The following is a 27,571-nucleotide window of genomic DNA, read 5'->3' on the forward strand; positions in this document are numbered from 1 at the left end:
CTCCGAAGTGTGGGTTGAACTTGTGCTTTGAGGATAGGCTCAAGCCAAGAGTTTGAAAGTAAGGAGAACTGGATAGCTCAGTTGTAAGTTTCAGTAGGAATTATGATTTGGGTATTATGGAATTGAAGAGTAGTGTATCGTTCAAGCGATTCTGCAGTGTTAACGGAGTTGAGAAGTTGAGGATCTCTATTGGATGAATTGTTAGAGCTTTGAGAAAGGTGTGAATTGCTAGTGGAGTAAGATATACTCACTGACATGGAATAAGTATTGTAAGTAATTCCATATGGTGAAGGAGAAAGGATGGTTATGTTGCACATATGTCATTAGGTCTGGAAGTGAGGTAGTGTATTAGTGTTTCAGTTTCTAAGGCCACTAAAATATTTTGGAAGAACGAGAGTACTTCATGGAGTATATATATATTTGGAATTGTACCTTGCAAGTGGTTAAGGACTTGAGGGATAAGGACGTCTCAGTTTTGTTGGGAGCCTAAAGTAGTGGTGAAGTCTAAGGAGAGACTCGAGGACATGGCTGCCTATTCCAAGTGAAACATGTATGGACCAAATGGCGGTTAGAAGATAAACCAAGTAGGTTCATTCTTAGGAGGGAGATCGGATTCAAGATAGCTAGTCAGAGGTTTGGTGTTAGTGAGAAACTGTAATGGAATGATAAGTTACCTAAGGATCAATTATAAGAGTTTATGTTGGAGAGAGATAACGCACATTATATAGTAATGGAAGCCCCAGTGAGTTTTGGTTGTATGAGACATGGTTGAGGAGAAGAGCAAATAAGTTGGATTTAAGGAATTCTAGTAGAATGGTTTTGTAATTGGAACTGAGAGAATTACCATAGGAAGACAAGTGAACACCGAGTGTGGAAGTAGTGTGGATGTTGCAATACAACTGTTGTAATGGGGTACATTTTAGATAAAGGTACAATGGGACCATTAAGATTCATTAAGACGAAGTTATAGGCTTGTAGTTGATGATTTCTCGCATCGAGGGTTTCTAGAGTATGTAGTGGAGTGGAGGAAGTTATACCTTGGTATTAAGAGAAGTATGTGATAGTAGCATTATGGTCACAAGCAAGTGTAGTGGATTTCTTGTCTTGAGATGGATGCGAAGTAACACACATTTTGTTGAGTAGTGAGTCTTGTATTCTAAGAAGTTAAGTTAATGATAGACAAACCAAGCTGGAGCATGTGGACTAAGTGTAGGATGTGGAATATGTTATGTTGCAAGAGCTTCTTGGGAGACAATGAGGATTATTCGTGGAAAGTAATCTAGACAAGTAACCCCAGTATGATGAAGGGTGTAGTAGGTATTGGTTTAGAAGAGAATTCCAGTCATAAGTGTGTGGCAATGATAAGGTTCATCTTAAGTGCATTTTATTTGGATTGTAAGAGTAGTAGTGGCTTATTGGAAGTCTGGTTGTTATTTATCTTCTTGAGAAGTGTTTGGTTGGTTGGTTGGTCGTGGAGTATAAACATTCACACCGTGTTGGAGCTAAGGGTGTCTTAAATGTCATAAGTGTATCATTGTGGATGTACAAATTGAGAATGGAGTTACAAGTCACCACAAGTCAGATTGGTAGTTTTGAAATTGGGATTTCTGAAGGTATAATGTGTAGTTGGCCATCTGTAGAGATATCATAGAAGTCATATGTTTGGGGAACCAACCTAGTGAACCATATTCGGTGGGAGTAACTCTTGGGTGTATCATTATTACAGATAATGAGAACCATAAGGAGTGATTGTCGAAGAGACCTACTAAGTGGTGATCTGGAAGAGATTAGTTAGGTATATGGTATATATTGATAAGGTGTGAAGTGGTTGGTCATGGTATGAAATTGATTGATTCATTCGGATTCATAGCCTTAGATGTAGACTCCCCGAGAGTGGTAATGGATGTGTACGATGATACTCTACCCTATCGGAAGGATTCATGGATTATACTTCCCAGGAGGAACGAGAATCAGATATTCCTGAAGTTAAACATGTAACTCGGATTGTATATTACTAAGAGCATGAGCTAAGATCATGGAAGATGGGACAGGACGATTGAAATGAATGATTTTGGATACGAAGTGATACATTGTCGCTAGATATGTGTGAAATATCGTGTGTGACTCTATGAGGTGTATGGACATTCATAGTTACACTCTAGATTGCTTAAGTTCCTTAGAAGTGGTGTCTCGTTGATGATTTAAAGTTCCTTGACGATGTTACTTTGTTATTGGTCGAGATTATGTGTCGGGAGAAATCTTGAGTGAATCAAAACCCCACAAGAGGATTTGATATGGAATATAGTAACCAGAACCGGATATTGTCAAACTAATTTGGTTTAGCTGCATCGAACACGTGATGAATTTGGATGTTCTATGTTTTTATGGTTGTGGTAATGTAACTCCTGGATACCTATCTTTTGAAGAGTGTTGGTCTTATTCTAAACTTTTGTGAGTCATCAAGGAAGTTATTCTACTAATGGAAGTCGACAAGGTTCTAGTACCATTTTGGACAGTAGGCACTCTGGAGGGTAAGTGTGTTTCTTTGTGGATTGTCAGCTAAATAGTAGTGCCTAGGAATCCCATGTGTCCCACTATTGGAATCAGAGTATCACAATGGAAGGTGACGAAAGAAAGAGCCCAATCAAGTCTATGGGGATCAGGGAGATAGTTACTCTTAAGAATGGAGGTAAGGATAAAAGTAAGACAATCTCGTGCTAATGGTTCTATCTCATTGGAGTAGTACAGGAGAAATGAATTAGTAGGAGTAGAGGCTTGTAACATACATTATCAGATCAAGTGAGGTTGATGAGTGTAATACCCCAAAATTTACCCTTCATTTTCCCTGAAAAAAAAAGTTAAAAATAAATAAATAAATAAAATTAATTAAATAAATAAATAAAATATAACAAATTTTTTTGGACTTGGGTCTCCCTCATTTGAGCCCACTACCCACGAAAATCAGTCTATAAATACTGAAGTTTCAGTAGAGGAAAACACACTTGGAGTTACACTGGGAGATTTACTGGAGAAAGGGGGAGAAGCAAAATCACTCTGAGGTTTCCTTGGAACAAAACCCTGAGGAAAAAGATAGTGAGAGAAGAGCTAACAGAGTTCAGAGCAGCCTCCAAACCCTGAAGGGAACTCAACTGCACAGAATCACCTCTGCCTCACATAAACCCTAAAGATTGTTTTGTAAACCTCACGGGTGCAACTCAATTTCAATCAAGCTCTCCAATCAGGTTTGCCTTTATTCCCATTACCTTTTTCTTTGAAGTTGAATACTCTGAATGTTTGAGGTATGATGGATGAATTTCATTAGGTTTTTGCCCACGGGTTCATAATTATGTATGAATGTATAAATAATGCCTTGAATGCTTAATCGTTTAATTTCGGAAGTGTATGCCACAGGGTTTGAGGTTTCTGAAACCATACTGTTATCCATGAAAAAAATGCTTATGGTGTTTCACTAACCCTTTTGTTGAGTTTTTGTGAAGGCTCACATGACTTTTGCAGGGATAACTTGCGTGATTTTCCACTTTATTTGTGGGATACCCCCTGGAGGTTTCATTCCGATTACCTGTACTGACTCACTTTCTTTGATGGCATTAGCTTGGGAGATCCCTGGGTTTCTTACTCCTTTAATTGCTGTAGCTTCGGATCTTTATCCGTGTGGTAATTTTTTCCTTTTCTCGTACTTTATCGCTTTCTTAGCTGGAAGACCTCGATAGGAGGCAATGTTTGAGCCCCTTGGTGGCATTTTACTTTGAGATACATGTTTTCATAATCTTAAATCACCTTTATAAAATTTTACATGAATCAAAAATTTATATTTATTTTCAAAGAACTTTTATATTTATATATATATATTATATATATATATATATATATATATATATATATATATATATATATATATATATATATATATATATATATATATATATATATAATTTGACTTTATTTTATATTTATTATAGAACATTATTATAAATAAGCGGTTATATAGCCACTTAGGTTACATGCATTTATAATTAAAAATACATAATAGATAGGAAAGTCTTGACACGCAAAATTAAATACGTGCCAAAGTTGACCATGAAAATTACTTCCAGAGAAACAAACATCCGCAAAGGCATAATTGAGTTTGAAGGTATAATTTCTACATTTAGTATTTTGGACCCTTCAACAATACTATGGACACTGCTCCACTAATACATATTATTGTCCCCATAATTTTACTTTTAATAGTTTTCATATAAAAGACAGCTATTACAAATGTGAACGCCTAAACTAAGATTGATCACGCTTTAATAGCTTTATTACCTGCCACTGTTTATACATAAAGATGATAAAAAGCCTTGCCCACTCAGCAGCAAACAGACCTGCAAACAAATTACCGGAGAATATTTTCCCCGCAACTGCGGCTATATCACAGCAAATGACCATGTTGGATATGATGTTCCATGGAAACTTCGATGACATGTGACTAAAAGAAAGGATGGAGTACTCCTTCACGAACCATGAATGTACCAAAAAACCCACTAATTCAATACAGAGCATAATGGTTTGGTTTTTTGCAGCGGTAATCTAACCATGTTGTTGAACAGCAAATGCAATGTACCCTCCCATGGCCAGAAAAAACTTGCACGTTAAGTCGGAAAACAATTCATTGAACTGCATCCTTTTTAAGACATTATCAATATCATGGTGGGTCCCTTCGCCGGAAGTTTGACCTTTTGGGGAAGACTCTTTGCTGGTGGATTTTTCATTTCTCAGCGACTGCTCGACGTCGGAACTTTTGCCTTTTTGGAAGGACTGCTTGCCATCAGTAGTTTCTCCTTTTCCCGATGACTGCTCGGCGTCGAAAATTTCGTCTGTTGGGGAATACTCTTTGCTGGTGGATTTTTCATTTCCCGGCGACTGCTCGCCGTCGTCGGAACTTTTGCCTTTTTGGCAGGACTTCTTGCCATCAGAAGTTTCAACTTTTCCCGATGACTGGTCGACGTCGAAAATTTCGTCTGTTGGGGAATACTCTTTGCTGGTGGACGATGACTGCTCAACGTCTTTTCCCGATGACTCATCTATGGGTGACTTTTCGCTGAAATTTTTTATTTTCTTAGGGGAATCTCTGATGGACAAAGGCAGAGTGTTTGTCAATGTTGGAAGGGTCGCATTTATCTGGGGAATCTTTTAAAGAACTTTCTTTAGACGGCGAGTCTTCGACAGTGCTGGGAATTTTGAATTCTTTTGGGATTCTCCAATGCCAGGGATGGGATTCCCGTGTTGATTCTTTGATGGGTCTTTCTTTAGACTATGAATGCTGGGAAGTTTCTGTTTCTGCGTGTGACTCGGTTCTTTTTCTTGACATTGACTTCTTGTCAATGCTGAAAGCTTTGCCGCCTTCTACCGGTGACTCCTCTGTGGGTCTTTCTTTAGCCGCTATCTGCCCGCCAGTGCCAGTGTTCAGGGTATGAGAGCTACGTGGAAAAGAGGGTGGATGGGAGCTACGTGGGGAAGAGGGTGGGGAAAAAGGTGAGGAAGAGGGTGGATGGGAGCTACGTGGGGAAGAGGGTGGCGAAGAGGGTGGATGAGAGCTACGTGGGGAAGAGGGTGCAGTAACAGGGAGAAGAGGATCCATGATTGCAAAATGAAATTTTGTTGAAAGAAAGAAGAAGAAAATTCAGAAAAGATGATTTAGAGAAAGTAGAAAAAGTGATCACGACTAGACTAAACATTAGTCATAATATATAATAAAACTTCCTCAACCTGTTCGCTTTCCGTTCGAGGGTATTTTAAATTGGGCCGTAATTAAACCGGTCTTTTTAGCGTGATCCCTTGCTGTAAATTACAGAGTTTTGTTCGTGATATAATTCAAAAATAAAAGAAAAATGTATTTAGATGAATATTTGTTAAAAAAATTCTTCAGATTTATGTACCTCATAATATTTCTGACAAAGTTATGGTATATCAGTATTTTTTTATAACTCAAACTATTTTGTCATCACAACTTAGAACAAAAATTTAACAAAATTGAGAAATTTAGATTATTGTTGTCTTAAAAGGTAAATGAGAAATTTAACAACATATTGTACTTCATAGCACCAACACGTGCATAGATCAAGTTAAAAAATCATTAGTAAGAACAAAAAATTAAATAATAATTGTATATTCTGAAGTATTTAATTCTCTCTCTAAAATATAAAATACACAAAGATGCTATAATTTATACAAATAATTATATTTATTATCTTTTATTTTATTTTATTTTTATACCAACAATACTATTCATGGGAAACACTCTAGAACACTTTAATTTAATTGAGTACTAATACTTTCATTTAATTAAACAATATCACTTTTGATATTTATTTTATTTAAAAATAAATTAATATTTTAAATCGAATTTCACTAAAGGTAACGATACTCAATTACTTATCATGAGTATCAAAGAATTTGTCAGTATTTATTATCTCTTTTTTATTTCTTTTTGCTTAAATTTTTTTTCTTGCATTAATATGTTTCAGTTTTTGTTTCTTTCCAATTTTTATGTTTTTTATGTATAGATTAATTTTGAATATTTATGAATTCATTTATTTTGAATATTAATTTTATTTATTTATTTATTATTTTTTAAAATTTAGGTTACTCTCAACTACACCATTCATATATGAGATGGAAGGAGAGAGAGAGGAAGAGGTAGGGAGGGAGAGGAAGAGGTAGGGAGGGAGAGAGAGGAAGAGAGGGAAAAGGAGATAGAGAGAGGGGGAAGAGAAGAGAGAGGGGAGAGGAGAGAGAGAGAGAGTGAGAGAGCGAGTTAATCTTTATGTTTATGTTTATTTGTTTAGTAAATTGAGAGATACAATTTTTAATTATTTAATCTATATATTTTTATAGGCTGAATAATGCATTTTTATTGACAACTTCAAAAATAATATATCTATTTTAATTTTCAAACATTGACATAATACTACATATTATAAATAAAATTTAATATATATTTGAACAAATATCACATGTTTGATCATATAAATAATGTATATTAAAATAATTTTTTTCAAAAAGACATTGTTAATATTTCTACGCATTTGCGCAATAAAAAATATAACAATGTCACTTAATGTCTCGTTTTTGCGGAAAATGTTGAAATTGATTTTCTCATCACAATGATTCGATTCATTTTCGTGAATGATAATAAGCAACTAGGTTTAGAGTTTTGGTGCTATTGAGAGGTTCGATTTTGGTATTATGCGTGGATTCTTTCGTGAATGCTAGGTCTTAGTGCGTTGTGTTAATTGTACCTTGAAAGAAAAAAAGACAATACTAGGGTTTAGCTTGAATTAACATAATTGAAATCTCAACGAACCCCCAAATGCTTTTTCTTTTGAGGATTTCATACTTCGGATTCAGTCAAAATAATCTTAGCATGTTCGTGGAAATTAAATTCTTATTTTTTGATTACTCATAATAATTGTCCTCAAATTCCGATCCTTTATCAACTTCAGCCACTTTCTATTTCTCTTTTGAGATTTAGCTTTTAACACAAATCTAAATAAGTATGTGCTAGTTCCTTACTATAACATAGTATTGAGCTCTACTATTAAATTAAACGAAAATGAGATAATGAGTTAAGATTACTATTTGCTCAAATTATGCTTGTTTAATTTTCTTTAGGAATACTTCTACTGCTAAACACATAGTTGAGGTCTTTTTAAGGATATCATATGGTTGCACTTGCATGGCATATTCAATTCTATTTCATTATAGGGAGTCTAGCTTCATTAGTGTTGTTAGATTGTGGCCATAGAGGAATTGTGCGGCGGTTGTTTTACTTTTGATAACTGCCATATGGAAACTGTAAAGGGATGGCCGCCATGGCGGAACCATAGGCTGTAACTCGCCATTGCGTGTTTATATGACGGTTTTATGGGGTTTGGCCATTGTTAACACCGACCTTCATGATAACAATTTTTTCTATCAATTTGCTTATTGTAGTAGTAAAGGTGCATAAGGTTGATACCGATTTCCCTGCATCTTTGCAATTGTAGTAGTCCCTCAGTATTGCTGAGCCACTAACAGTGATAAACTCATATGTTGTTAAGCATAAGGTCAAATTGGTCAAATTGTGGCCACTTCGTTGGAAAAGTTATCCAGTGTGTGGTTCTTCATGGGAAACAACATATACCATTCAAATCAACTTTGAAATTTCAGTCTTTATGTAGAGTAGTGTTTATATGTATGTTTTTCCAGTCAGACTACCACTAGCTGCCAGTGGTTGGTTGTTTAGATTGTATTGTTAGTCTTTACCTCCTTTTCTCCATGCCTTGTGACGAGGTAAATTCTCACAAATATTTTAACTTATATCCAGGAAAGCAATGGCATGGAGAGGACATCTTTCAAAGAACATAAAAGAGATTCGGTTTTTAATGTGTCAGTCATCACCTGCAAGCTCATCCGCAAGGTTAGAGATATATATATTTTTTCATTTTTCGGACCAAAATTTAAAAGTTGAATCTTTTATATATCTTTTGTTTGCTTTTTGCCTAAATCTACTGCATATTTGAATATGAGCTCTTATAATTATTATTACTTTTTGTTTTCTTAGGGCATTTGTTGAAAAGAATTACAAGAAGCTAAAGACATTGAACCCGAAATTGCCAATATTGATCCGTGAATGCAGTGGAGTTGAACCCCAATTATGGGAAAGATATGGTATCTCACTATCATATCTCTTAATTTCCATCATTTTTTATTCAAATTTCTCGCCCTGTACTTTGCATTCACTTTCTATTTTATCTTTCACATGAATTTCCCTTTCGGTTTCATAACAACGATTTTTAGAAAATTAACACTAGCACATTGGCATTGAAAATAAGCTAATCAGCATTATCAATAGTGTGCACGGAACTAAATTTCAATATTATCACAATTTTAACTTTTACGCACAACAAATGTGTTGTTTTGAGTGGCAGAGAGTACTTTTATTCCCTTCAAACAGTATCTCAAATTCAGCTAGAAGAACTTTGCTCTTAACATGACCCAACTTGGATTAAGAAAAAAAAAGATATCATAAGATGTGCATATTATAATGTCAATTCTGTTGCAATTGTTACTTTTTATTAATTTGTTTATCGTCAAAGGCCTAGACTGCGAATAGAATACTAATTACCTTATAATGTCGATTTTGGTTTACTTACTCTGCAAAGTCATTGTATATTTGGCAAACTTTTCTGATTATAGTTCATCATTTTCATTCTCATTATTTTGTACTGGTTTTCTATGTTTGAACACTGTAATTTGTTCATTAATACCAGATTTGGGCGTTGAAAAAGGCATTAAACTGGAAGGTATGACAGAGCCACAAATTTCAAAGGTACTTGAAGATATGGTAAAAGCTTGATATTACTCATTTTATTCATTGTCTGAAATGGAATAAATGTTGCACTTGTTATTCCAGTGTGGCTCTTCTTGGTCATTTCAAGAGTGAACCTATTTTGAGTTTAATTTGAAGCTCTCGGTTGTGCATTGTGAGCACATTTTACATGACAATTTAGAAGAAATAGGTTATTTACTTGTTCTTATAGTTTCCTTTTTTTATCACTCTAACTTCAAACACAACACATCAACAAGAATGTTACTAAATGGAAGAATAAAATTAACTTGGTAACCGGTTAAGCAAGCAGTAAACCTATCTTCTAGTCATGATCAAATGATACAAATGTGTCAAACTTAAAAATATAACGATTAACTCTTCACCTTTTGTCCGGATAATAAAATTCACCGTTGGATTAAAAAATATTATCATATAGATCTCACGTCTATAAAATTTTACATCAATCAAAATTATTTAATATATTAATGAAAATGATAAAAATTAACAGTTTTCATAATCTTAAATAACCTTTATAAAATTTTACATGAATCAAAAATTTATATTTATTTTCAAAGAACTTATATATATGATTTGACTTTATTTTATATTTATTATAGAACATTATTATATATAAGCGGTTATATAAGCACTTAGTTTACATGCATTTATAATTAAAAATACATAATAGATAGGAAAGTCTTGACACGCAAAATTAAATACGTGCCAAATTTGACCATGAAAAATTACTTCCAGAGAAACAAACATCCGCAAAGGCATAATTGAGTTTGAAGGTATAATTTCTACATTTAGTATTTTGGACCCTTCAACAATACTATGGACACTGCTCCACTAATACATATTATTGTCCCCACAATTTTACTTTTAATAGTTTTCATATAAAAGGCAGCTATTACAAATGTGAACGCCTAAACTAAGATTTATCACGCTTCAATAGCTTTATTACCTCCCACTGTTTATACATAAAGATGATAAAAAGCCCTGCCCACTCAGCAGCAAACAGACCTGCAAACAAATTGCCGGAGAATATTTTCCCCGCAGCTGCGGCTATAACACAGCAAATGACCATGTTGGATATGATGTTCCATGGAAACTTCGATGACATGTGACTAAAAGAAAGGATGGAGTACTCCTTCACGAACCATGAATGTACCAAAAAACATACTAATTCAATACAGAGCATAATGGTTTGGTTTTTTGCAGCGGTAATCCAACCATGTTGTTGAACAGCAAATGCAATGTACCCTCCCATGGACAGAAAAAACTTGCACGTTAAGTCGGAAAAAAATTCATTGAACTGCATCCTTTTTAAGACGTTATCAATATCATGGTGGGTCCCTTCGCCGGAAGTTTGACCTTATGGGGAAGACTCTTTGCTGGTGGATTTTTCATTTCCCGGCGACTACTCGTGTAATATCCCATATTCCCTTAAATGCTCAATTAGTTGTCAATTAAGACCAATTGAGTTCCTATGTACTCTATCTTTTATCATTTGTAACAATTGGAGCTCCTATGTGCTCTAAATGTTGTCAATTGGGACCAATAGAGTAACCAGTGAACTCTAAAGTGATTAACCATTAATAAAGAGACAAACCAACATTTATAAGTACAAGAGAGGACATTTTTGGTAACATTAATAATCGGTTAATTGGTACTGGAAGACAAAATATCAATTGGGATATTTTGTATTACTACTTGATATTATAAATATTTTATATGTATTTTGTGTGGTTAGAAAGAAAGAAAAGAAAGGATAAGGATAAGAAGTAGGTAGGAGAGAAAGAGAGTTATCAGAAAGAACAAGGAAATAAGAGAGAGAAAGAGGGAAAAGAAGAGAAAGAGAAAGAAGGAGGAAGAGAGAAAGAGGAAGAAGAGGAGAAGAAGAAGACTCATGGGAGAAGCAGACGAAGGAAACAATGGAAGCACCATAATCTCATCTTCATCATCACCGACTTCATCTTCTTCTTCTACTAGGTGAGTTCTTAGATAGATTTAGCATTTTGGGGAAAATAACCTATGGTTGTGGGGTTATGATTTGTGTGAATTTGTGATGAACTTGTTGTGTTCATACTCCCTATCCATGCTATGTGTTGATATCATGTTGTTGTTGTTGAAATTGTGATACTTGGGTGTTTAATTTTGATGTGTTTTGTTGTTGAAGTTATGGAGGTTAATCACATGAATTCATAACAATATAAGTTATTCATGAAATATTCCATGAGTCATGAGTTAACCATGTTTTCTATGGTTATGGTGTTGTTGTAATTGAACATGGTTGTTGAGGTTGTTAAGAACATGTGTTTATGAGGTTGAGGAATCCTTGAGTGTTGGTTGTTGTTGAAGAATCATGTTATGTGAAAATGGTGGGTAAAAATGGTAGATGGAAAGGAAAATAAAAGAAGAGAATTAATGGAGATTGGAATTTTTTCCTTTTTCAAAGGTGGTCACCGGTTAACATGGAAACAAAATTCACTTCTGGGCAGTTTTCGTGAGTGGTAACCGGTTAACGTTTTTAGGGTAACCGATTAACATGAAAACAAAATTTAATTTCTGGGCAGAATATGTCACCAATGGGGTTCAAACCCGGGACCTCCTTGGAATTGTACACGCCTTACCACTAGGCCAAAGATGTTATTGTTGAATACTTATGCAATGAATAAATGTTAATCTAAATCTTGATTGAGATAGATTAATGAATTAATTGAGTAGTATAACTCCATTTTGGACACAGACGGATGCGTTAGAAAGATAACGTAAAAGGCTATTATTATTGTTCCATGTTATAAAATATTATGTGATTTATAAATGCCATGAATTATATCATGATGAAAATTAAATATTGTTGTTATGTGGAAGGTGAAGTAACATGATTAAAAACCTTACAAAGATGAGTGAGGAAATCTAGGTGAATAACGTGATTAATAACTTAGAAATATGATCTAGGTTATGGAACATGTGAGAAATATGTATGAGAATACGGTATTCATTCGTACGACGCTTATGTGGAGGTCGTGGACGAATTGTTGCCATGATTGAGAATGAGACGCATTGTATGGAACATGCCATGTTATTATTTGTGTAATGTGGTGAATGAAGTCACATGTGATTGATGAATTTTGTTATGGTTCATGGAACCAATGATTTGTGGAACTGAATTTTGTTATGGTTTGTGGAACCGATGATTGTGGAACCGATCATGTATTCAGAATGTGTGTTTTATATGGTGGTACACATCTCTATTGGTATGCTTAGATGAGTAGGCATTGGGATGTGGGACCAATGATTCAAGCCTCAAATGGGTTTGAGCCCCAACCATGGCGGACATGGGGGAAAGGTGGACACCTAAGTGGGTTAGAGTCCCATACGGTGAAAGATGTTCAAAGTGGGTTAGAGTACCATACGGTGAAAGATACTCAAAGTGGGTTCGAGTCCCATACGAGTGATGGTTCTTAAAAGTGGGTTAGAGTCCCATAGGGGAACCTGATATCCACCGCGAAAGTCGAATCATACGAGCATGCATGAACCGGGTCTGGCTTAGACGTAAGTCCGTTCGGGAATTGATGCGTCATGATCTGAATAATGATCGTGGTTGAGTTATGAGAACTCAGATGCATGTTGCCATACAATTGCGAGATAGTTTCCCCATCGCTAAAGTCTTCGTTCCCTTGTTGACTTGAGTTGGATATGAGTTGAATATTATTTAGAAACCCTGTAGAGTCGAGTGGACCCATAGGATAGGAGAACTCACTGAGATTATTATCTCATCCCATTATTGTTGTTATTTTTCACGTAATCCTTACAGGTTGAATCTTGAGAAGCTGTTATGGATGTTTCAAGGGACGCAGTTATTCGGATCTTCCGCTGTGGAGTTGTGTGCAATGAAGATATTACACATAGTTCTTAGATTTTTATTTTTAGGCATTATTGTATAACATGTTCCATTGATGTTTTAGTTTGGATATGTGTATATATATATTGATTCCATTAGGCACTTATGTTGGATCAGTACCAATTATTAACACTTGTATGATATTATTCTAGATATATATTATACGGGTTATTACAGTTGGTATCAGAGCAGGTCGATTCTCGACCTAGCCTTGAAACATCATAAGTAAATCTATTCCTGCCTCATATGTGTGTTTAGCCAACATGATTATTAATATCATTGTATATAGTATTGGGCCTGATCAACCTAATGCTATGTGCATGGTAGGTAGGATCATGGTTGAGCGACCACGAGGACTCCGAAGTGTGGGTTGAACTTGTTCTTTGAGAGTCGGCTCAAGCCAAGAGTTAGAAAGTAAGGATAACTAGGTAGCATAGATGAAGTTCAGAGGAGTTGTGATTTGGGTATTATGGAATTGAAGAGTAGTGTAACCTTCAAGCGATTCTGCAGTGTTAACGGAGTTGAGAAGTTGAGGATCTCTATTGGATGAATTGTCAGAGCTTTGAGAAAGGTGTAAATTGCTAGTGGAATAAGATACACTCACTGATATGGAATAAGTATTGTGAGTAATTCCGTATGGTGAAAGAGAAAGATGGTTATGTTACTCATATGTCATAAGGTCTGGAAGTGAGGTAGTGTATCAGTGTTTCAGTTTCTAAGGCCACTAAAATATTTTGGAAGAACGAGAGTACTTAATAGAATATATATTTGGAATGGTACCTTGCAAGTGGTTAAAGACTTGAGGGATAAGGACGTTCAGTTTTGTTGGGAGCCTAAGGTAGTGGGGAAGTCTAAGGAGAGACTCGAGGACATGGTTGTCTGTTCCAAGTGAAAAATGTATGGACCAAATGGAGGCTAGAAGATAGATCAAGTATATCCAGTCTTAGAAGGGAGATCGGATTTGGGATAGCTCGCCAGCGGTTCAGTGTTAGTAAGAGACCATTATGGAATGTTAAGTTACCTAAGGATCAATTATAAGAGTTCGTGTGGAAGGAGAGAACGCACATTATATAGTAATGGAAGCTCCTGTGAGTTTGGGTTGTAGGAGATCTGGTTGAGGAGAAGAGCAAGTAAGTTGGATTTAAGGAATTCTAGTAGAATGGTTTTGTAATTGGAACTGGGAGAATTACCATGGGAAGACAAGTGAACACCGAGTGTGGAAGTAGTGTGGATGTTGCAATACAATTGTTGTAATGGGGAACATTTTAGATAAAGGCACAATGGGACCATTGAGATTCATTAAGACGAAGTTATGGGCGTGTAGTTGATGATTATTTGCATCGAGGATTTCTAGAGTATGTAGTGGATTGGAGGAATTTAAACCTTGGTATCAAGAGAAGTATGTGATAGTAGCATTATGGTCACAAGTAAGTGTAACAGATTCCTTGTCTTGAGATGGATGTAAGGTAACATACATTTTGTTAAGCAGTGAGTCTTGTATTCTAAGAAGTTGAGTTGATGATAGACAATGAAAGATAAGCTAAGCTGGAGCATATGGACTAAGTGTAGGATGTTGAATATGTTATGTTGCAAGAGTTTATTGGGAGGCATTTAGGATTATTCGTGGGAAGTCATAGAGACAAGTAACCCCGGTATGATGAAGTATGTAATAGGTATTGGTTTAGAAGAAAATTCCAGTCATAAGTGTGTGGCAATGATAAGATTCATCTTAAGTGCATTTTATTTGGATCGCAAGAGTAATATTGGCTTATTGGAAGTCTGGTTGTTATTTATCTTCTTAAGGAGTGTTTGGTTGGTTGATCCCGGAGTATAAACATTCACACCGTGTTGGATCTAAGGGTGTCTTAATTGTCATAAGTGTATCGTTGTGGATGTACAAATCGAGGATGTAGTTACAAGTTACCACAAGTCAGATTGGTAGTTTTGAAATTGGGATTTCTTATGGTGTAGTGTGTAGTTGGGTATCTGTAGAGAAATCATGGAAGTCAGACGTGTGGGAAAACCAACCTGGTGAACCATGCTCAGTTTAAGTAAGTCTGGGAAGTACCACTATTGTGATTATGAATAACTATACGGAACAGACTTGGAAGAGACCTACTAAGTGGTGATTTGGAAGAGATTAGCTAGGTATGTGGTATATATTGATAAGGTGTGAAGTGGTTGGTCATGGTATGAAATTGATTAATTCATTCGGATTCATAGCCTTAGATGTAGACTCCCTGAGAGTGGTAATGGATGTGTACGATGATACTCTACCCTATTGGAAGGATTCATGAGTTATACTTCCCAGGAGGAACGGGAATCAGATATTCCTGAAGTTAAACATGTAACTCGGATTGTATGTTAGTAAGAGCATGAGCTAAGATCATGGAAGATGGGACAAGACGATTGAGATGAATGATTTTGGATACGAAGTGAAATGTTATCTCTAGATATGTGTGAAATATTGTGTGTGACTCTATGAGGTGTATGGACACTCATAGTTACGTTCTAGATTGCTTAAGTTCCTTGATGGTGTTATGTTGTTTTGGTCGAGATCATGTGTCAGGAGAAATATTGAATGAATCAAAACCCTATGAGAGGATTTGATATGGAACATAGTAACCAAGACTGGATATTGTCAAACTAATCTGCTTTAGTTGCATCAAACACATGATGAATTTAGATGTTCTACGTTTTTATGGTTGTAGCAATGTAATCCTGGATACATATCTTCTGTAGAGTGTTGGTCTTATTCTAAACTTTTGTGAGTCATCAAGGAAGTTGTTCTACTAATGGAAGTCGGCAAGGTCCTAGTAACATTTTGGACGGTAGGCACTCTGGAGGGTAAGTGTTTTTCTTTGTGGATTGTTAGCTAAACAGTAGTGCCTAGGAATCCCAGGTGTCCCACTATTAGAATCAGAGTACCACAATGGAAGGTGATGAAAGAAAGAGCCCAATCAAGTCTATGGGGATCAGGGAGATAGTTACTCTTAAGAATGGAGGTAAGGATAAAAGTAAGACAATCTCGTGCTAATGGTTCTATCTCATTGGAGTAGTACGAGATAAGGAAAGCAGTAGGAGTAAGGGCTTGTAGCATACAGTAATAGATCAAGTGAAGTTTATAAGATTACCGATAGATGGATTACAAGTTTGTCACATTTATTAAAGGAATAATAAGAGAAGAGTAGTCAATATTGTGTGCGGTCAAGGTATCAATAAATTTTCTTATGAAGGATTAATGAGTATTGATTAACCAAGTCGAGATAAGATGTCGTAATTATGTTTGTGTAACTTAGTCCAAGGAAGGGAAGTCATGGTTTCCGGGAAGAAAGTGACCAACTGATGTAGAGCGGTATATTAGATGAATTAAGTGGAAGCAAGTTTAAATGTTAATCTAATATCAGAATGAGATTATGATGGAAATCTAGAAATTTCAAGAGTTCATGAAGAAGGAAATTTGTTAGCAAAGACAAGTTAGAAGAATGAGTATGTCAGAGACTTGAAATCGAAGAGAAGTCAAGTGTTAGTCTAAGATGTTTATTCAAGGTTTGTTTGTTTGTCGAGTGGAGGAAATTCGGGGGTGAATTTCAATTTAAGGGGGGGAGAATGTAATATCCCATATTCCCTTAAATGCTCAATTAGTTGTCAATTTTGTAACAATTGGAGCTCCTATGTGCTCTAAATTTTGTCAATTTTGACCAATAGAGTAACCAGTGAACTCTAAAGAGATTAATTATTAATAAAGAGACAGACCAATATTAAAAAGTACAAGAGAGGACATTTTTGGTAACATTAATAATTGGCTAATTGGTACTGGAAGACAAAATATCAATTGGGATATTTTGTATTACTACTTGATATTATAAATATTTTATATGTATTTTGTGTGGTTAGAAAGAAAGAAAAGAAAGGATAAGGATAAGAAGTAGGTAGGAGAGAAAGAGAGTTATCAGAAAGAACAAGGAAAGAAGAGAGAGAAAGAGGGAAAAGAAGAGAAAGAGAAAGAAAGAGGAAAAGAGAAAGAGGATGAAGAGGAGAAGAAGAAGACTCATGGGAGAAGCAGACGAAGGAAACAATGGAAGCACCATCATCTCATCTTCATCATCACCGACTTCATCTTCTTCTTCTACTAGGTGAGTTCTTAGATAGATTTAGCATTTTGGGGAAAATAAGCTATGGTTGTGGGGTTAGGATTTGTGTGAATTTGTGATGAACTTGTTGTGTTCATACTCCTTATCCATGCTATGTGTTGATATCATGTTGTTGTTGTTGAAATTGTGATACTTGGGTGTTTAATTTTGATGTGTTTTGTTGTTGAAGTTATGGAGGTTAATCACATGAATTCATAACAATATAAGTTATTCATTAAATATTCCATGAGTCATGAGTTAACCATGTTTTCTGTGGTTATGGTGTTGTTGTAATTGAACATGGTTGTTGAGGTTGTTAAGAACATGTGTTTATGAGTGTCGCAACCTGAAAAATACAGTGTACGAAAAAACAACCGACAAAAGAAAATGACAGAAGAGTCGCCACCGTGCGTTATTTATCCCAAAGGAGGGAAAGGAAACGCTCGAAGTAAAATTGAAAAGAGGAAAGGAAAAGACAAGGTCTCGCAACCAAATCTTGGGTTCGGGAGTCGGTTATGCGAAGGGAAGGTATTAGCACCCTTACGCATCCGTAGTACTCTACGGGATCCACTTTTGTAGTTCTTGTCTAAAGGGTGTGAGTTTATCTTGTGTTGTTTATTAAAAAAGGGGGTTAAATGAAAATGACTCGCGCGGATGTCGCGTCCACTGCATACGTATCTCATCTGAATATGAGAATCAGAGTCTTCGTAGCTCGGCTGACCTATGGGTTGGGGGGGTGTGCTCGCTAAGACATCGCGTCTTATGCCTACGTATCTCATCTGGAATGAGAATCAGAGCAAGCCGTAGTTCGGCTAACTACAGGGTTATGGATTGGGTTTTGGACGAACGACGTTACTACGCAATCTACCGGATGCTCGACCTTTTGAGACTTACTCGCCTGTAGTAGAAGGAGTAAACGTGTTAGGAGAAGAAAAATCAATAAAGGGTTAGGGTTTGAGATGCTCAAGGGCAAAAGGGAAGTCCTAGACGAAGGAACCTGCATAAAGTAAACACACAAAACATTGCCTTCTATCGAGGTCTTCCAGCTAAGAAAGCAGTAAAATACGGGAAAAATGTAAAAGTACCACACGGATGAAGATCCGAGGTAACAGCAATTAAAGGAACGATAAACCCTGAGATCCTTCCAAGCTATCATCATCAAAGAAAGTGGGTCAGTACAGGTAATCGGAATGAACCTCCAGGGATTATCCCACAAATAAAGTGGGAAACCACGTAAGTTATCCCTGCAAAAGTCATGTGCCTTCACAAAAACTCAACAAAAGGGTTAGTGAAACAAAATAGGATAACCAAGAGTTGCCCCCAAATCAAAATGTAACCACATGAATCATGCCCTTTCAATTCACAAAAAGCTCACAAAAAGCAACCAAGGGTAGGAGGCCTAAACCTCTTGTCAAACACATGCATCAAAAGGGTATCAAATTCACCCATAATACCTCATACATTTAGAGCATTCAAATTAAAGGCATAAAGATGATGGATATAGGGCAAACCTGATTGGAGAGCTTGATTGAAATTGAGTTGCACCCGTGAGGTTTACAAAACAATCTTTAGGGTTTATGTGAGGCAGAGGTGATTCTGTGCAGTTAAGTTCCCTTCAGGGTTTGGAGGTTGCTCTGAGTTCTCCGTCAGGTAGTCTCTCTCTAGGTTTTGTCCAGGGTTTTGTTCCAAGGAAACCTCGGAGTGTTTTGCTTCTCTTCCTTTTTCTCTCTGTTTTGTTTCAATGAAACTCTAGTATTTATAGGCTAATATTGGTAGCTTAGTGGGCTTTTGAGAGAGGTCCAAGTTTGAGATTTGTCTATTATATTTTATTTATTTTATTTATTTATTTATTTATTTATTTTTTCGTTTTTTTTCGTTTTTTTTTCATTTTTCGTTTTTTTTTTCGTTTTTTGTTTTTTTTTTCAAAACACGTGGGCTTCGCCTAGCGAGCATGACAGCTCATGAACACACTTTTGCTCCGAATAGACCCCTGTTGGAAGTAACTCAAGTCTTTCTCTTGTGTTGACTGATCATCTAAATAGAACCAACAAAGTGTCCTGGATGATGTTCAAGCTTCTTAGATCCGATTCCGATTGCCATGATGAAATGCAAATGCTAAATGACCTAAAAATGAATACATGCATGAGGTGTAAAGCGTATGCTTCCAGGAAAAATGAAGGGTAAATTTTGGGGTATTACAGCTGCCCCTATTCAATCAACTGGAGACCTGGAAAGAAGATAGCAGCGACTTTCGTGCTTTCGAGGTATCAAGGGATTGAATACAATAAAAGCCCGAAAATTTGCACTGAAGTGAAGTGAAGTAACAATGCCTGTCAAAATCGGCAAAGAGGTGGTCTTGAAAGAAGAATCCGCCTGGTACGGTGAGAGTCAGTCTGAACACCGAAAAAGAATTTTAACCTGGATACCAAAATAAATGGTAATACAGAAATAACCATGGCCTGAATGTCGCTCATCAGTCTGAATACCGAAAAAGAATGTTAACCTGGATACCAAAATAAATGGTAACACAGAAATAACCATGGCCTGAAGGCCACTCATTAGTCTGAATACTGGAAATGACTTCGATCTGAACATCGGGAGATATGAGATTATTAATATCGGTCTGAACACCGAGAGACTGGCCTGAATGCCACAAGTTGCGTCGACCTGAATGTCGGAAACTTCTTCGATCTGAACATCAGAAAACTGGCCTGAATGCCACTTCGATCTGAATATCGGAAAATTGGCCTGAACGCCATAAGTTGCATCGACCTGAACGTCGGAAACTTCTTCGATCTGAACATCGGAAAACTGGCCTGAACGCCACAAGTTGCATGGACCTGAACGTCGGAAACTTCTTCGATCTGAACATCGGAAAACTGGCCTAAACGCCACAAGTTGCATCGACCTGAACATCAGAAAATTCTTCGATCTGAACATCGGAAAACTGGCCTGAATGCCACTTCGGTCTGAATACCAGAAACTTCATGCCTGTCAGCATCGGCAGAAATAGGGAACGATAATAGAGGCGGCGCATGAGCCAATGACACTTTCTGGGGATAACAAAGGTAAGTCATGAACAATCTTTAGTATGAGTACTGGAAACAACTTCTGGCTTATCACTTGGGATACCGAAAATGTTTTATGCTTACATGCGTATGTTTGAATTTTTCAATGGCGTAATGCTCCATGAAAATGGAAATGCTACGCGATTTGGGAGGATGCAATGCAATATGGTTCTACATGCAGGGATGCGAAATGCTAGGTAGAATGCCAAGCTGAGGCAAGGGGATCTGCTGGGGAAATAATCACCATCTTCTGGACCCTGGCAAGGTTGCTGGAGATCCACCAGGCAAAGAATTTTGTGGGGAAATGACCAGCCACACGGTGTTCTAGCAATGACGAAATACCGAGATTCTGACTGGGGAGAGAACGACACTGAAAATCTGTTGTTGGGGAAAGCGGCTATGGTTCTGTCAACCATAATCTGCGAGAGAGACGGCTTAGCAGGGGAAGCAAACACCGATACGGTACCGAGATTCTGCTTCAAGGAAAGAGACCATGGGTCTGGAGTCGAGATCATCGATCTGGCATCGAACTCTAAGGAGCATCCGCTTCTGCTGGGAAGATACAGTTTGGCACTATCAACTCCGTTGGGGGTATATAGTCTGACACTGTCAACTCTACTGGGGAGTGTATAATCTGAAACCACCGCTTGGGGGGAGTTACAATGGTGAGAACCTGCTGGGGATTGAAGAATCCAACGCTCTGATCAGCTCTGGAGGGATAAGATACCGAATTCGTCTGTTGGAGGAAAAACATTCATGATCATCTGTAGGGGATTTTAAGGAAATGCTCCGAGGGTACCTGTTCTGAATAGACGATCCAAAGCACTTAAAATTTACAGCTATTTTAAATGTTTATTAAGCATGTACCTGTACAGCTCTTATGTTTCATGATGCAATGTTTATCAAAAATTTGGACGTCATTCTTGCAAAAAAAACAATAAAATGAAAGCAGAGATATACTGAATAACATGATTTTATTGATTGAATGGCCTCTGAATAGGCATTTACATCAGGAAGCAATCCCTGGAAAGAGGTAGTCGCACAAAAGATAAAAACAGACATTAAACTAATGGCAATGTGAAATGGATTTCTATTGGGTTCCAATTCTGCTATGACTTGCTCGTCTTCAAGATCCTCCAGGTGATCAGCTTTCTGAAAGAGTGATTGGATTGTTTCCTATCCTTCAAAAGTTTCCAGTCATTGACACGAGATGAGATTCAGAACTACTCAGAACGCAGTCATTCGCTTAATCCCTAACTTTTGCCTGGATCGCCCTTTTTGGGTTTTCAATCCACCGGGATACCCATTTTTGCCTAAGTTGCCTTTTCAGGTTTTCAACTTACCGGGTGTACAATCTTTTCATTTTTAATCCCTCATTTTTGCCCGAACCTTTTTCATTTTCTTGGTTCGCCGGGATGCCCATTTTTGCATGGACTACTCTTTTTATTGTCCAGCGGGTCTATTTCATGCGAAGTATTTTTTAACTGCGTCTGAGTTCACCGGGGAAGTGAAGTTTTCACCATCCATCGTTGCAAGCATTAAGGCCCCACCATCAAAAACCTTGGTGACAATATACGGTCCATCATAGTTAGGAGTCCACTTGCCCCTGTGATCTGTCTGAGGAGGAAGGATCCTTTTCAACACCAAATCTCCGACCTGGAAGCATCGAGGACGCACTTTCTGATCAAAGGCTCTCTTCATCCGACTTTGATACAACTGCCCATGACAAATGGTTGCCATTCGCTTCTCTTCGATAAGAATCAACTCATTGAACCTTGTCTGAATCCATTCAGCTTCGTCTAACTTGAAATCCAACAGGACTCTTAGAGAAGGAATCTCCACTTCATCGGGTAGGATTGCTTCCATACCATACACAAGGGAGTAAGGGGTTTCCCCGGTCGATGTACGTACTGAAGTACGGTACCCATGCAAGGCGAAGGGTAGCATCTCATGCCAATCTCTGTACGTAACGACCATCTTCTGCACAATCTTCTTTATGTTCTTATTTGTTGCCTCAACATCACCGTTCATCTTAGGGCGGTAAGGGGAAGAATTGTGATGCTGAATGTTGAAGTTCTGGCACAACTCCTTCATCATTTTGTTGTTGAGATTAGAACCATTATCAGTAATGATTCTTTCGGGAATCCCATAGCGACAAATGATTTCTTTCTTGATGAATCGGGCAACCACATGTCTGGTGACCTTCGCAAATGACGCTGCTTCGACCCACTTGGTGAAATAGTCGATGGCAACAAGGATGAAGCGATGCCCGTTGGAGGCAGTCGGCTCAATCTTTCCAATCATATCGATGCCCCACATAGCGAAAGGCCACGGCGAAGACATCACATTCAAAGGATTCGGCGGCACATGCACCTTATCAGCATAAATCCGGCATTTATGGAACTTTCGAGCATATTTGAAACAATCAGATTCCATGGTCATCCAGTAATAACCTGCTCTCAACAATTTCTTAGCCATTGCATGTCCGCCGGCATGAGTACCGAAGGAGCCTACATGAACTTACTGCATTAACATGTCTGCTTCGTGTCTGTCCACGCATCTGAGCAAAACCATGTCGAAGTTCCTCTTATACAGAACATCGTCTTTGTTCAAGAAGAAACTGCCTTCCAATCTTCTCAAAGTCTTTCTATCATTGTTGGATGCCCCTGCAAGGTACTCTTGATTCTTCAGAAAGCACTTGATGTCGTGATACCAGGGCTTGTCGTCAACTACCAGTTCAGCAGCAAACACATACGCGGCCCTATCAAGGCGCGTCACGTCGATCTTGGGAGCATGGTTCCAACGGATCACCGTGATCATAGAGGATAGAGTAGCAAGAGCATCTGCCATCTCGTTCTCATCACGAGGTATATGGTACAACTTTATTATTGTGAAGAAAGTCAACAGTCTTCTCGTGTAATCTCTGTAGGGGACCAGAGTAGGCTGGAGAGTGTTCCAATCACCATTCACTTGATTGATTACCAGAGCTGAATCTCTGAAGATGTCCAAATTCTTGATTCTCAAATCAATGGCTTGATCAATACCCAAGATACATGCCTCATACTCAGCTTCATTATTGGTGCACTCGAAAGTCAGACGAGCGGTGAAAGGCATGTGGGTACCTTTCGGAGTTGTAATGACAACACCAATTCCACTTCCTCTGGCGTTGACGGCCCCATCAAACATTAAAGTCCACTTTTCATCTGGATCAGGTCCCTCTTCAACAACTGGTTCTTCACAGTCTTTCATCTTGAGGAACATGATGTCTTCATCTGGAAAATCAAACTTCATCGGCTCATAATCTTCAACCGGCTGTTGAGCAAGATAGTCTGACAGAATACTCCCCTTGATGGCTTTCTGGGAAATATACTGGATGTCGTACTCTGTCAGTACCATTTGCCCACGAGCAACCCTTCCGGTGAGAGCTGGCTTCTCAAATATATACTTGATTGGATCCATTTTGGAGATCAGTAAGGTTGTGTGAGACAACATGTATTGTCTCAATCGCTTAGCAGACCATGCAAGTGCACAACATGTTTTTTCAAGCATTGAGTATCTCGACTCGCAATCTGTGAATTTCTTACTCAGGTAGTAGATGGCATGCTCTTTCCTACCTGTCTCGTCGTGTTGACCGAGAACACAACCCATGGAATTGTCTAGTACTGCCAAATACATAATCCGCGGTCTCCCTGGGACCGGAAGCACAAGGATAAAAGGATTATGCAAATACTCTTTTATTTTCTCGAAAGCCTTTTGACAATCTTCATTCCACCTGATAGCCTGATCTTTTCTTAGCTCCTTTATCTTGACAGCCATCTCTGGTCTTGTTCTTCTGAGCTTCTGCTTGACCAGAGGACAACCTTCTTTGAGCGGCAAGCGATGTACCACGATGTCTGTGTCAAGCCCTGGCATGTCCTGATAAGACCAAGCGAAGATGTCAACATACTCTTGCAGCAATTCAATCAACCCCTTCTTCACATTGTCTTCCAAAGCATCCCCTATCTTGATTTCTCTCTTGGCGTCCTCAGTGCCGAGATTAATCACTTCAAGAGACTCTTGATGCAGTTGAATGACCCTTTCCTCTTGTTTTAATAACCTGGTAAGTTCTTCAGGGAGTTCACAGTCTTCATCACCCTCTTCTTCAGCTTGAAAGATTGGATTTTCAAAGTCGAAGCGAGCCATAGCAGAATTGTTATCAATAGGATCCGGTGATGTGCATCTGCATGAGTGATGGTATGTGCTTATGAGTGTGAGAAAAAAGTGGAAACTAAACAAAACATTGCCATTTTTTTTTGAAAAACTGCAAAAATAGAAAGACAGGGAACGAAATATTTGAATGCAAAAAGACGTCCTTTATTTATGATAAAAAATGCAAGTGTCACATAGATGAGCCCTACAATGAGTCATTACGCCTGGAGGAACGTAAGACTTGGATATGCATGAATAAACAAAGAAAATTACTCCTCCAGACAAGTGGCTTGGACAATCTCCTCAGAAGACCAATTGTTGAGAACTTCACACGGGATCCTCGGACGCACCCAATTATCGATGTCGCAATCACTATCCCCATCTTCATTATTGACCGCAGAGACTAATTTGACTTCTCCTTCAACCATGTTAACATTGGCTCCACCATGCTAGGGCATGGGATTGTTGACGACATTAGGAGCTGGTGCAAAGTTAACGGCCTTTGAATCAATGAGGTCCTGAACTACGTGCTTAAAAGCTTTGCAGTTCTCAATATTGTGGCCAGGTGCCCCAGAGTGGAAGCTACACCTAGCGTTGGCGTCATAACCCACCAGAAGCCTACCAACGGGAGGAGCCAGAGTGCGCAACTGCACAAGTTGTAGTTGTTGAAGACTAGAAAGCAACTGAGCGTACGACATTGGAAGAGTGTCGAAACGTTGGTCCATCGTCCTTGGCCTCGGTTGATAGGCGGGTCTGTTACCCGGTTGTTGTGGTTAGTACTGAGCTGGTTGATGATGTGGTTGTTGTTGTTGTAGTGGTGCTGCAGCTGGAATGGTCATAGCCGCAACATACAGTTGTTGATGATAGTTTTGAAAGTTATTCCTCCGGTTATCCCAGTTCTGATAAGAAGATATGGCACTTGCATCCCCTTCTCTCCTCTTCTGTCCCTGAATGAACGACTTCTTCACCCCTGATGAGGATCCATCTCCACTCTGGGTCTTGTATGTCCTCAGGTAATTCTCCACCCTCTCTCCGGTAGAGACTACATCAGCAAAATTGGAGGCATTGCAACCCACCAGGCGCTCCAAATAAGGTCCTGGCAGAGTGTTCGTGAACATGTTAGCCATTTCCTTCTCCAACATAGGAGGTTGAACACGGGAAGCTGTTTCTCTCCAGCGTTGAGCGTATTCTCTAAAGCACTCATTGCTTTTAAGAGACAGATTTTGAAGTTGAGTTCTGTCCGAAGCCATGTCTGCATTATACTGATACTGCATCACGAAATCCTCAGCCAAATCCCTCCAGCAACGGATGTGGGCTCTGTCCAGCCTCATATACCATTATAGGGATGCCCCAGCTAGGCTGTCCTGGAAAAAGTACATAAGAAACTTCTCATCGTCAAAGTACGCAACCATTTTACGGAAATAGGCTTGCACATGGGTCTTGGGGCAAGAGTTGCCATTGTATTTGTTAAATATTGGGACCTTGAATTTCGGTGGCACCCTCACGCCTGGGACCAATCCCAAGTCAGCAACGTCTACTCCTAGAGGATTCTGTCCTTCCACTGCCTTCAACCTCTCTTCCAATCTTCTAAACATGGGGTCCATACCATGATCCATACCAAAGTCTTCCTGAAGCAGGGGAAATTGATCGTCCTGATCATCATGGACGGGTGGTTGACCGGAGGCGACATGTAGGATCGGGGTAGGCCCCGGTCCATTGGGTCCGTTAGCCTCTCCAGCTGGAGGATCAGTCACCGTCTCTGGTTGAGTAGTGGCGGGATTCCTCTGCATCATCTGCCTGAGCTCTTGCTGTCCCTGAGCTACCCCTTGAACCACATCCTTGAATTGGTTCATGCGGCTCTTCATCTCGGCGAACTCTGCCTGTAGGCTTTCCATTACTCTCTGTTGGTTTCTGCGGGTACCGTACCGGTGAATGCCTGGGTCAGCTATCCTGATAGTGGAACACCAAATAAATTGAGAATACTGTGGAGGTACCTGTTATGCAGGACATGCTAATGTGTATGCAAATGCAATGACATGTTTATCAGTTCCACAAGTATTCTACCCCCTTGATTCCAGTCTCACATTTGATAAACAGTGTAAGAAAAAAAACCGACTAGAATCAAGAAGAAGATATGAGCCCTTGGGAATAGATAAACATGTGTTAAATGATATGAATGAAAAATGATGTGAATGCAATGCAGTGGCATGGGAATCCGGATCGCTGTATCTGCTTGAACATCTGTCAGGTTGCACTGTCTGGAGAGAAATTAAGAGCACACCAAACAAAGGTCATGGGATGGATCATGTTATCCTTAATATCAACCACCCATTTTGGTGGATTATGGTTTACACATTATCAACACCCAAGCTTCATTGATATTAAGGATACCTGATCGGATCAACCATGAATCAAGGGTTTGTTGCAAGTCACGAGCATGGAGTTTAGGTTAAGAACCACCCAAAAGGAGTGTACTAAGGTTTAAACCTGCCAAACATGTTCTACAAAAGGTTCCCATAGTCATAATCCCGTCTTTCGGATATTATCGAAGGAACGACTACGCGTATTCCAAAAATATTCTCAAGAGAGACTCTTATGAGTGTAGTATCGCGTAACAATCGTATCAAATCTTACACTTGAACGACTTTCGCACTACGTCCTACGAATAGGCCAAGGTGGGTTTGGTAAACTAAGGTCCTCGGCTTCTAAGGTCTATATTGGAAAAAGTAATGTCTAACCACAACTTACTTGTGTGACATTATTGATCTCAACATGACCTCCACCAAGTGAATGGGCTTGCAAGTCAACTTGCTAAGGAATAACTCCACACAAGTCTACAAGACTATGCCATTCTCCTATCCTAAGTGCACTCGAGTTCGGGTATAGAACTCATCTCACAAAG

At 38.4% G+C, this 27,571-nt stretch overlaps 1 protein-coding gene across 4 annotated transcripts in view; it reads left to right on the forward strand.

The window, feature by feature from the left end:
• LOC127076524 (NADH dehydrogenase [ubiquinone] 1 alpha subcomplex subunit 2) overlaps window positions 1–27,571 on the forward strand; it is a 159,080-nt gene that overhangs the window by 29,690 nt on the left and 101,819 nt on the right. Inside the window, exon 2 of one of the 4 annotated variants that reach the window (XM_051018200.1) lies at window positions 8,369–8,461. The exons of 2 other annotated variants lie outside the window; for them this stretch is intronic. In XM_051018200.1, the coding sequence (XP_050874157.1) occupies window positions 8,376–8,461 (86 nt within the window). In that variant the 5' untranslated portion in view covers window positions 8,369–8,375. Of the gene's footprint in view, window positions 1–8,368; window positions 8,462–9,314; window positions 9,401–27,571 lie in introns of those variants that run through there. One more of the 4 variants, XM_051018201.1, reaches the window with a different exon arrangement.

This window comes from Lathyrus oleraceus, chromosome 4 (genome assembly GCF_024323335.1).
Source record: "Lathyrus oleraceus cultivar Zhongwan6 chromosome 4, CAAS_Psat_ZW6_1.0, whole genome shotgun sequence".
Taxonomy (NCBI): Eukaryota; Viridiplantae; Streptophyta; class Magnoliopsida; order Fabales; family Fabaceae; genus Lathyrus; species Lathyrus oleraceus.